Below are 12,927 nucleotides of genomic sequence, written 5' to 3' on the forward strand. Positions count from 1 at the left end.
TATTGTGTAAAATAAGCATTCATTACATTTCAGCAATTTTGTGTAGATCTCACACAAATAGAGGACTCTTGAACATTTTGAGTGCTTTAATACAGGACGGGGGTCCCCTCAAGGGTCTCGCTGTCTTGGCACTAAAATACAGGTCAATAGGCATCCCTTATGGATGTCTCAGCAAATTAGGGACAGTAGGTAACTTTATGTGTACAGTATATATCGTGTCAAATCTACCACCCTGCTCTCTATATATCTGTACTGGCATCCCTATCAAGAAAGGGTGAAAAAGAAAAAAAAGGAAAACTTGGGCTAATTGGGTCATGCTTTCAACTACAGAGTGTAATGCTCTCAGCTCTGTTGAACTCATTTTTCCATATTTCATTGCATTCTGCAGATACACCCTCACGATCATTGAGCAGATTCTGTGTGGGCCTAGACATACCAAAGACAACCCGTGCTGTCCAATGTCACCAATGACGTCCAACGTAATGAAAAATAAAGCAAAAACAATTTGGTCACAGCTTTGATTCTGTCACCGTTCCCATGCAAACTGCTCTTGTTCGTCACCCTTTTTCACATGTATTAATAAGACTGTGTTTTATGATCAGGATCTCTCCAGTCTGCTTGCACCCTCTGAGAAAGAGAGAAAGGCTGTCCAGTAGGACATATTGCACGTCATTGTCATAATAGGTCTCCAAGTTATTATTAGACTGACTTAAGATGGGCCTCCAGATTTGATTTGTCTAAAAATACAGGGGAAAGTGTCAGAAAATGATCAGCCGATGCTTGAACCATCCACACACCCACACACACACACACACACACACACACACACACGATAATCTGTAGCTGTCAAGCCATAATTAAAGAGCCTCCTGCTAACCGCTCATTGCCATGTAATTTAACCTTGTGAAGCATCAATCTAGTGCAGGACTGCTGGACGGTCCATTTCCGGACCAGTATAGGTCTGATCATGTGCTAAGTGAGATGTCATTCACAGCATACCTCATACAGCTCTTTCCGAGAAATAATTTCATCCATTTTCTGAACACAAATGAGGCCTCTGAAATCAAAGTTCATTGATTTCATTGAAATTATTGAATGAAAAGAAAACAAAAAACTCACAACTGTTATGATTTGTAACTAAAGATTTCCTTTTCCCATTAAAAAAGATTAAATAAAAAAAAGAACAAAAAAATAGACGAACGCAACAGCGTAGCCTGCATCCATTTCTCCTGACGTGTAGCATAGCATGATGGTCAAGGCAAAGCAAAATGCACAATATTGTTATCGTGAGCATTTCAAAATACAGTGAACATTTCTAGATAACCAATTAACCAAATTGTGTATTTATTGTCCATCAGTAAATCAACATTCCCAAGACTCTTACAATAATAGGAAGACATACCAAAACAACATACAAGTACAAAACAACTGACTAAATCTTGTAATTCATAACAACAATAAAGTTTATATCTTTCAATGCATTTTGTAATTCAATACAATACAGTGATTAAATGGTGCAGTAAATGGTGAATGAGTTCCACCTGTGTGGTACATCGGTCTTGTGTTCCAGTGAGTGACGGTGAGAGTATTTAGGGGAGAGGAGACTGTGGCAGACGAAGAGACAGAGGTGCATGAATCTGTGTGTGTGTGTGTGTGTTCGCCGTGTCTGCGTGGAAGCTTCACGTGAAGTTATTTTATCTTATGCTTAAGAAATAAATATCTGTAAGTTTGTCAAGCCGGTCCCAGCTTCCTCCTTTCCCATCCTTGAATTTGTACATTTACCTATAAATAAACTTGCTGGGATAGAACAAAAAATTTTAATCACCAAAAAGTAACATACTTCAGCTTTAATCTTAGGTTTATCACATTGCATATTGGCATTGCATTATACTTTTATACTAATTAAACGCTGTAACAGTGGGGGTTAAAATGAGAAAGGAGGAGGCGTGAACCGGACGAGCCATCAAAGTAATATTTAATGAAAACTTAAAAAGACACAAACATAAACACACACACGGCAGCTGCGTGTGGCTCTCTCTCTCCCTAACTGCCACATCGAGCTCATCTTTATCCCTCTCCTCGGTTAATTAGCACAATTGGGGCCTGGGCGTGCACACTCATAGCCTGGCCCCACACTCCTCCTCGTCACAAGCGCATTTCGGATTTTTCCACCATGTCGACCAGTTAGCTTTCTCTAACTCTGTGTACTTCATGTGTGACAAAATCTAAATCTGTTTCCTTTGGTTTAATCCTGCTTCTCCCAAAGGGAGGAACTGATAACATTTTTCTTTTTATTGAAATAAAATGATCAGCTGTTCTTAATCCCAAGCTTGCAGTCTTCACTTTCCCTGAATTCAATTTCATACAGCACTGAGTCTCGGCAAATGATGTGGAGATCAGTCATATAATCATTGAGCCATTGCTGAGTGTATTCAAGTAGGACTTTTTACCATTAAAAGTACAATGCATATGTAAGCATCAATTTCAACTTTCATGCTGAATGAGATTTGGTCTGGAAATTTAAGTGTTGCTTGGTTTGGTAAGGACAAAAGTTTCAGGGTGAAAAAAGGACTTTCAAGTTTGTTACAAGCTGAGGCCTGATTAAACCCTTTCTTTGAAAACTGATGTCCCAAAACATGTTACATCATCAGTTATTTTCTCTTTTGTATCTAATAACGCTTCATGAACACAGAAACCAACTCTCTGTCTATGTCTCATTGGAGAGAGAAGCTCTGGCCCCAGCACACAGTGCTAAAGAGATTAGCATAACTCCATGGTCTTCTTTGGAGACAACGGCCTCTAATCCCCCGCTGATCTGATTGGATTAACACACTAAGGCTGTCCCAGCTCATAGAGACATGGCTTTGCACTATGCATTCATGCAATGTGTGGCTACAGACACTGCTAGCATCTCAAGGTTCAGGTGCATCCTGTGACCACTTGATCACCAAATATTAAAAGCTATTTTACTATGGTTAACAAATTTATAAGTATACACTGTGGAGATCAAAATGTGGAGGTCAAACTGGTGCATGACACTGGCGTAGAGCTGTGCATTGAAGCCCTGACTTTAGTCATGTGAAAGGGCCTTTAGGCTTCGGATAGTCTCAGCCACAAACGACACATCAAAGGACTGCGCATGGACCATTTCATGTATATTCCATTAAAAAATGGCAAGAGCTCCTTGAAATCGCCAGTTCTAATCGTATTGGCTACCTTTACCAATTTCCAGGTGTCAGGGTGCGCTGTTGTTTTTTCTCAGTCCTTTGGGAAACAAAGATTTTAGAAGATAGTGCTTGCAAGGTAACAGGCTGCTACAATAACTGCTTTAGAGAATCTAGTAACTAGATTTGCCAAAGTTTGCATCATTAAATCTCTGTTTAAGGCTGTTAAAAGCAAGTAAACGAGAGCACACCTCCATATTTTTTTACTTACAATTTCAGATAAAAATCAAAATAGTTAGTGATTGTCATTTAGATGCCCCCCTTCCTGTCTAATCGGGAGGTTCTTGGCCATATCATGCTGCAATGTGGACCAGACTTTGTGCTGAAAGTCAGCAGTCTGGCTACGTGATACTAGTCTTTAGAGACCATGAGACATATGCTATCCCTTGTGCTAGGAAAGCAGTGGGCCTGAAAGTGTTATATTGTATATGTGTGATATTTGAAGATTATCAGGGTTACATCCATATACCATTTCTTAAGATAAATCCTTGACAGAACAAGTGAGGTTGAACAGAAAAGTCCTCCAATTACCTTCAAAAAGTGTCTGAAAGGCTCTCACTGAACCACAAGGCATCACAGCCTGACAACGTCAAATTCAATTTAACTATGGACTTCCTGTATCTCACCGCCGCTTCAGACCACAAGAGCTTCATGCCTGCTACAGGTAATTCATGCCTTTGAGGGGTCCAGCCTTCAGCATTAAACCTGCATGCCAGGTAGTCGCAGTTAGTCTAGTTTTCCCAAGAGTATAAACATTTGTCTCCATTTGTATTACAGCAGGCAGCATAATTTTACTAATCAAGCAAGTAGGTGATTATAAGTGAGTAGCTTTACAACAAAGGAAAGGAACACTTTTGTCAAACTGAACATGGGAATGATGGACTGATGGGAATAAGGACTGGTCAATATATATAGAATAGTCAAGCTATAATCGCAATGATTTTGCAGGCCATGTACAATTAAGCAATATTGTGAATATTGCAATGATTTTTATGTGATTTTTATTTTGCCACTCTGGTTCCTAAAGAGCACGTCATTAGACTTGTTTCACAATCCTTCAAAATAACATCAAATCTGCTATGTGGTCATATGTGATTATTAAGTAATTATGTAATTATACAGCCCCCCACAGTACCAGCAATGCATACACTAACACATTTTATGCTTACAGAGAAAGGAGAGTGAAGCAATATAGTGCTACAGAGAAAGCAAGGGGAGTAGATAGAGCGAGAAAGGTAATTAGCAAGATGAGAACATAAGAGCAGGGCAAAGTCTTGGAGAATTTGGCCTTCATTTGTCTCAATGGACAGGTAGTTAGTGGCTTACTACTGGCCTGTTCCCTCACAAGATGCTGCCCTGTCTCTCTGGCACATAGTAAATCACATCCTGCAGGCAGCACTGATTTTATTACCGGCTATGCACCTTCTTCAATTTACATGTCGGCGAAGAGGATTCGCCCTTTGAGAGACTATTTATAACCCCTGATCCTAGGGGTCCTCCTGACCCCTCGGCCCCATTGCTCTGTGTTCCTCTTTAATATGCAAAGTGCTTTAAGCATGCATTACGTCCTGAACTGAAAGCAATTTTAATATTGGCTTTATATTGTTGAGAAGGCACAGAAAGAATTTCAAACACAGGAGTTGTACTCTAGTGGGCTAAATGTTTATATCTAAGCAAATCATAATCAACTTAGGCTGCACACTATTGCTCATACATGTACTAAGGGTTAAAGATGTCAAAAAATCTCTCATCGTTTATGCTATGAACATGAATGATCTCTCAAATCATAACGCTTAACGAGGAGAGGTGTGCTATTACTTTGCAAAGTGATCAGAGATATGATTTTCCTCTGGCAGTGTTAAAACAGGTGAAAAAAATAGTGGCAGATACTATTTGCACCCATTTTTTAATATTAACATACAGAATGGCCATCACTGCACGCAGTGTGTTTATTGTGTTTATTTAGAGTCCCATGGACGCACTACATTAACCCAAACCCCTAAACCTAACCTTAACCTTCCCTTAGAAAACAAACCTTGGTTTTACTACCGTTTTATGCGGGAACGAGTGTGATCAAATGACCCCGCCTCCGGATCAAACCCTTCTCTACAGTCCTCGACATTCATCGTGACCAAATCACTGCAATGAAATCAACATTTATATTCATTTTTTATCTATTATTTTAAGTAGTATTAAAGGAAATATTAAGAGTGGAAACAGGAAATCGGATGGAAAAAAAGAGTGGGACAAAAACGTGGATTCGAACCACGTACACCAGGACAACACTACACATTCGCAAACCATCTTTAGACCCTACACCACTGTAGCGACATCTATAGGTTAGTTTGTCGTATATATTTCTGTGGTTCCACCAGATTATTGGGGTGCAAATAGCTTCCCTGTGTGGCAGATGCTATTTACACTGGAGTGCAAATAGACAATCCGCAAAAAGTTACACTAAGGGAGGGACCCGTGACATAGGGACCAGAATATCATAGTGACTTGGGGGTGTGATCTTTTGACTGGGCCAGTAAGCAACCACCTAATAACCATCCAGAACACCCAAGTAACCCCATAACAATGCACTAAATTATGAGCAGAACACCTTAGCAACCACATAGTTGTGCCCTGGCAACCACACACAAAACCCTAGCATTGTGATCTAGTTTCATAATAGCTAAGATGGAAATTCAGGCTGTAGATCTGCAGTACTGATTATCAGCATTGATGTCCAGAACAAATCCTCTTATAACATTTCAAGCCAGAGAGAGGCTTTACCTAGACATACTATCCCAGAACTGTCCCCAGTGTAGCTGGAGACCCATTTTTAGCACAAAAGCAGCACTGTCTAAATCTATGTCACCATTCTGCCTGATCCAGATCTTTGACAGGCAGCTTTTCATCACATCTCAACTTTGAACTGCACATTAGTTGAGAAAAGTAGAGAGGTGTAGTACTTCTTCAGCAATTAATAGATGAATAAATTACATTGCATCATAACAGCTAATTACTGAAGGAGAGATTTGATAATGGAAAGGTTTGTGGGTGATGCTGTGGCCTTTTAAATGTTGCTTCCTGCATTATCGTTAAGATAAGTTATACTTGGGCTTGTAGGCAGCTAGCTAGCCACCATCCCAAACACCCTAAAGCAATTTGGCAATCTGTTAAAAACGAGGAACACCTTAGCAACCACATTGAAACACCCTGGCAACCACTCATAACAACTTAACACCCTAGCAAAATTCAAGTTCTTTAACAATATTTGCAACAGTCACACTGAAATTAGGCATTAGACTGAGTTTGCTTAGATATTTTACTGTCTGCAGCTGTTCTGCTCACCAACTCGCATGCATTTCTTATCCTGTTTTAATAATACAAGATAACTAAAGTAACTTGTAGAAACAAAGTCATTTAGGCAATTTCAATCAGTAAACCTCTTGACCTGTCTTTTTAGACATATCTTTCTAGCCATCTGCCTGCTGCAACATTAACTCAGTAGTCTGGTCGAGACATACATTTCTCTCTATCACTGCTTAGCACACACGTATTTGTGTGTGTATGTGTGTGTGTGTGTGTGTGTGTCATCAAGCTATAACCCAAGGGAAGAACAGTTAATGAGCCTTTACTGTGCACTATGATAATCATAATGAGCTACTGCCTCACCATTAAATGCATTAAAGATAAGGACATTCAACCAGTTCTTGTGGTAATAAAATCAATGGTCAACCACCAACTAGAGGTAAATGATATTGGGTGATTCTCAAGAAACCTGTCAAGAAAATGTCCTAGACATATTTAAATAAAATAAAAAAAGAAAGAAATTATATTTTGCATAAAGAAAATGAATCCTGCATTTAGGGCCATTACAATTTCTTGCATTGTGACATTACTGTAACGTGTCCGGACATTTTACTTTTACCATTCTACCATTGTTTTCAATTATGGTTCCCATTACCGTAACAAAGTCTTACTATATTACAGTAAGAAAAAAGCTTTACAATTATTTTTAAATTATAATTAGTGAAAGAATGTACAAAGGTAGTACTACTATTGTGTGTAAATTCTTTACAATATAAATAATTTATCGTTTTTTTCCCATGTTTATTGTATTTTTCCATGCAGAATATTGTATTTATTTATGTATTATTCTTTAAATTATATATCAGTATCAAATGGCAATTTTCATGGCAAGATCAACATAGTTTAAGACAACAAGACAAACAATAAACAAAAACATTTCTTACAACATTACAATAAAAAAACAATTGTACATTTGATAGAAATTCAAAACATTTCATTTTTAAACACAGAATTTTCAGGTTATTAAAAGCAGGACAGTCCAGTAAAATATGCTTAATAGTCAATGGTATCCAAAAGAAATTACATGTTGCTGGTTCAATAAGAAACACGTTTAAGTCTTAATAAAAATAACATAATGACCATCTTAATGTGTGTTGCTGTAATGAGAATTGGCGTGAAATGTGTGTTACTGTCATACAATTAATTCACAATGTAAAAAATGTAATGGCCCTAAAAACAGGTTTATGTTTTATGAACAATATGCTCTTAATTTTTTATTAAAAAATATAACTTCTTAATTGTTTCTTTAGATTTTGGTGCAAAATAGGTCCAGGACATATTCTTGAAAGATTGTGTGAGAATCACCCTATTAAAAAAAAAAAAAAAAAAAGATATAGAGACATAATTTCTATGCAGTTACCTCTTATTATTATTATTTACTATATTATTATTATTATTACTTAATTTAACAAACATTTTGATTGAACATTGCTTTAAACCTTTAGTGTCTAGGAGAGGACTAATATGAAAACAACTTTTTAAAACATACATTTCTTTTCTTAATATGCATTTTCTATTTGTGCCAAACAACATTTCCTCCATAGAAATTGTATTAGTGTATTATTCCTTTAGATTTTACTTTCGAAAAAACAACATCAGACATATTTTCAATGTTACGAATGTCACCGCAAGGTCACATTAACACTGAATTACTGCCTTGTAAATTGTTTGTGTACCATAAATTACTTTATATTCACTGAACACATGGCAATTCCATCTTGAAAACTCGTCAACAGCAGGGGAGTGTGAATTGCGCTCTACTTGTTTAAGTGAAACTGTGGCTGATGGCATGGGGCCGTTGAGATCAGCTAGGAACGACTGATGGGTCTCCTGGTAGTGCAAGTCACTTAGGCCTGTGCGTCAAGGCATGTGTGATGCACTCAGCCAGCAGGGAACCTATTAGGCTAGTCGGGCCAGCTTTTAACCCCTTTCTCTCAGTGATTGGACATAACCATCCATGTAATTACCAATTTTCATCAGCCTTGCCTACAGAATGATTGTGATTAGTGGTCGACCGATATATCGCAGAGGCTGATAAATCGGCCAATATACTGACTTTTTTCATTATTGGCATCGGCAGATACATTTTCCTGTTTGGCTGATTTGTTTCTTGAGGGTGCCGAGAATTGCCTGCTTGCATGTGAAGTCATAGATTTTTTTGTTGATACAACATGTTATAATAGACCGGTGTGCAACACAGTCTCATTTAAATGGTCCGCTTATCTGAGCTGCGGCAGACACTTTTGAGCTATTATGTTAAAGTGCTCTCCTGTTTCATTCTCTCTCTCTCTCGTCTCTCTCTCTACAAAACAAATGAACTTGTAACATTACAAATGATATCAAATGATAAAAAGGCAAATATCAATAAAACTACTATCATATACTGTCTGCAAATATGCGTGTATCTTGTATAAACCGATGTAATATACAAACCTCACAAAACTTGAGCATTTGCAGGGAAGCAATTCACAAACCTTGCGAAAATCCGGCATTTTCTTCCCGTCAAGTGCTCATCTAAAATCTTCCTCTGAAGCGCGTATTCTATACACTAGAATCAAAACTTCAGGATCAGGATCAAAAGTTCTTTTGATTCACAAATTATGATGGTCAGTCCGTGACAATCCAAGCAGGCGATCCAGGCGATTTAACTGTCAGGAGATTGCTGCTCACACTGGATCCGCAAGAGTGTGCGAGTGCAACTTCAAAGTAAAAGCACTTCAAGTGTGCTATAACTACTTGTCTTATTCACTATGCACTTTATGTACAATTGATTTGATTCTGTGTTTTTGAGAAAATGCTATTGCTAACATGGACATGCCATCCATTGTTGCTGGACTACTGTGTGTCCTTCTACTACGGTGTTATTTCCTTCTTCCTAATATATTAACAATTTCTTCATGTGCAAATAAATTACAAAAATGTGATGACTAAACAGAAATCAGAAGATACTGCTATCTACTAAAATGTGATGACTAAACAGAAATCAGAAACCATATAAAATAAAATACAATATTATTTTACAAGATTTACACAAGTTACATTTTGTGTGAAATTAAGTAAATATAGTGCTAAATAAGAGTTTGTATTTTTTTAGCTATTTTATGTTTGTGTTATGTACTATATTAAATTGTGTGATATATCGTTACTGTATTGGCCCATCGGCCACCCTGATCTCTGGATATTGGCATCGGCCATTAAAAAACCCATATCAGTTGACCACTACTTGTGGTCTTCCACAAATACCGGTGGATCTAGAAGTTTCCACAAATGCAGTAAAAGATCTTTGCTGTAAAGTGCAAGTTTATCTCATTAACAACAAGAAAGATTAAATGTTTAAGAGGTTTAAAGGTCAATAGCTAAAAGTACACTTGAATGCTTAGTCATTAAAACACCCCATTAGAGCCAAAATACTCTCTAGAAAACCCACTAGGAAAGTGAAAGGTACCTGTAAAACAAGTTATTGGATGTCTTTTCCTTTCTCTTTTCACTTGCAGTTGCTCTGAAAGATGAGCCACCACATCCATTGTCATAATTAGGGCCAGTGATTTAAAAATACATTGAGGAATCATGAAAGACACCTTTAAGTTGCCCGGGATTGTAAAACATATGCATGTTATTTAAGCTCTCCCAGCAGACTTGCTAAAACAAAGCCCACTGTGTGTCTGACTAGTTGTATGGTTACACAGCTGGAGAGCTTCCTTGTGGATAAACTGAAAATGCTTTGGTTTTCTAGTCATTGTGACAATAAACATGACCGAGCCACTTCAACTTGTTCAGGTCAACTTCCAGAAATGACGCGTGAAAGTAGGGGTGATTAAGCCATGTGGAAAAAACTCCAAGCTACAAATTTAAAGGTTGTAGGTTCAAGCCATGCAAGGACCCCCATCCGTTACAAACATAAACATAAAAATACATCAAATACATCAGTTTCCATCAAAATACATTTATTGTGACCACAATAAAACTGTGGGAACTCTGTATTAGCCACCATTGTCATAAAAAATAAAGACAAAAAAAAGCTTATTATACTGTTTGAACTTTAAAGTAAATTCAATATTTATTTATTGTGTTGTTTTAGTCACATAACTGTTGCATGGTATTGTCACGGAAATGATGGTTCATTTATTTAAAGAAATGCTCAAACTCCGAAAGTGTGGAGGGATGAACTTTTACCATTGTGCCCTTGAGTAAGGGGACATTCACACTGAACAAGTTTTGCACCGCATCTTGCTGTTTTTTCAGCAGTTAAAGAAAGTTTAAATTGTCCTATTGTGGCGATATGCAAAAGAACAATTCTTGGAGAGAAGAGAGTTCTTAGAAGGTCTGGTGAAAGTGGACATTCATAATAAAAAAGGACTTAAATACAGATCTATTTCTCACTCACACCTATCATATTGCTTTAGAAGACATGGATTTAACCACTGGATTCTTATTGATTACTTTTATGCTGCCTTTATTTGCTTTTTGGGGCTTCAAATCTCTGGCCACAATTCACTTGCATTGTATGGACCTACAGAGCTGAGATATTCTTCTAAAAATCTTCGTTTGTCCATCAAAAGACAGAAAGTCATACACATACAGGATGGCATGAGGGTGAGGAAATTATGTGAGAATTTTCATTTTTGGTGTGAACTATCCCTTTAAAAACGCGTCTCGAGACACCTGCGTTGTGTTCTATTCGTTGCGCTGCGTCTAGCTTTATTAACGCAAGAACACGTTCGTTCTGAACAGCCCCCAAACACTACCTCAGATAGTTCCAGGGAAGCTGTATTTGTAATAAATGTACTGGAAGTCAATTTGGATAAACGTGTCAGCTTGCCTAAACGACAAATTAGTCATCTCAATTAGCGTTCTCCAATCTTATACCAAAAGCAAATACGTTAATTTTGGGACTTTTCCAGCAGTTCTAACGAGGAACTTATCACGGAAGACCGGGAAAACCCCATCCCGCCTCAAAGCATAATGATGAAAAACAAATAAATCCTCTCGAGTAACAATAACTCGACATTTTCCAATACAATTTTTTTTTTAAACAGCAATGTAACTTCGTCAGACAGACATTGCTAAAACAACAACAACTAAAAAAAATAACTCACCTCAATTTTTTCGATTTGCTCTCTTTTTTGTTGAGTACTCCCGGTACGCAGTTGGTGAGCTCGGTCCAGTCCGCGTGTAACCCGCAACTCCAGCCGGTGGAGAATCGCGAGAACAGCCAGGTCTCCTTTCTGTTCGGACGGTAGCAAGTACACTTCTTCTGCCCCGGTCTACAATCACACGGCAGCTCCAGCCGAACATTTTGGACCAGATGCCTTCCAAAGGTGGTCCCACCGGTCTTTTGAATGTGGAGAAACACAATCACGTCTTCTCCCTTTATTTCAAAATCTATATTGCGTTCTAGGTCTTTTATAGGGAAGTAGTACTTTTTCACATAGTGGGGATCCGGAGTGGGGAAAATAGTCATGTCCTCCTCGCCCAGAAGGTACCCGTGTGGGGATGCGAAGTTGATCACTCCGGGCGCCACGTACTGATACAAAATCAGCATGAAGAACACTGATCCGACGACGATCAACAGAAATTTACTGGTCCTTTCAACCATGTTCCTTTCCGAGTCGTTCATTTGTTATCATTTCTCAGACAACAACACATCGGGAGTCCTTGGTGCTTCTTTGGTGGCTTGCACCCTGCTCTTCTCTCCATAGACAGATCATCATACGCGTTGAGGTCTATGGCCACTTAAGAGTTCAGGATTGCATGTTTGGATACATTGTTTCCACATTGCGCTCGTGCACTCGTCCAACCTGTCGAAAATAAAGATCAAATCCGTTCACGGGACCCCTATCACAGACCAAGGCGCAGGAGTCCTCCAACCTTGAGTCGTTGAGTCTTCTATAGAGCCACCAGTCAGAAAATGCCTCCCTTGTCTCATATAAATTATTCTACACAGCGACGAGAGCGACACTCACTTTCCCCTCTCGCACACGCCCGCACTAACACACACATTAAGCTCACACAAGTAACAATGAGGAAAGGCGCTTTAACGCTTCGTTTGGAGCGCACGCTTGCAACATATTTTCGAGAAGCTTTTGGTTGTGGACAGTTCCGAGTTCCACGCAAGTTAAGCTCAATCGACAGCATTTGTGGCATAATGTTGATTACAACAAAAATTAATTTAGAATATTTTCTACAAAATAAAATAAAAGAACAGTAATTAAATAAATGAATCGAGGTTACAGTGAGGCACTTAAAATAGGAGTGAATGGGGCTGGAGGGTTAAAAAAGACAGCAATTTGAAGCTTATAATTTTAGCATTTCACATGAAATCTTCTGTTTAAACTTGTGTGTT

The 12,927-nt window shown here is 38.3% G+C and overlaps 2 protein-coding genes across 2 annotated transcripts in view; one reads left to right on the forward strand and one right to left on the reverse strand.

The window, feature by feature from the left end:
- LOC127635375 (heparan-sulfate 6-O-sulfotransferase 1-B) overlaps window positions 1-12,547 on the reverse strand; it is a 68,540-nt gene extending 55,993 nt beyond the window's left edge. Inside the window, exon 1 of the mRNA XM_052115368.1 lies at window positions 11,681-12,547. Within this exon, the coding sequence (XP_051971328.1) occupies window positions 11,681-12,201 (521 nt within the window). The 5' untranslated portion in view covers window positions 12,202-12,547. The remainder of the gene's footprint in view (window positions 1-11,680) is intronic.
- LOC127635383 (cytochrome c oxidase subunit 4 isoform 1, mitochondrial-like) overlaps window positions 1-12,927 on the forward strand; it is a 275,045-nt gene that overhangs the window by 62,685 nt on the left and 199,433 nt on the right. The gene's annotated exons all lie outside the window — the stretch shown is intronic.

This window comes from Xyrauchen texanus, chromosome 42 (assembly GCF_025860055.1).
Source record: "Xyrauchen texanus isolate HMW12.3.18 chromosome 42, RBS_HiC_50CHRs, whole genome shotgun sequence".
Lineage (NCBI taxonomy): Eukaryota > Metazoa > Chordata > Actinopteri > Cypriniformes > Catostomidae > Xyrauchen > Xyrauchen texanus.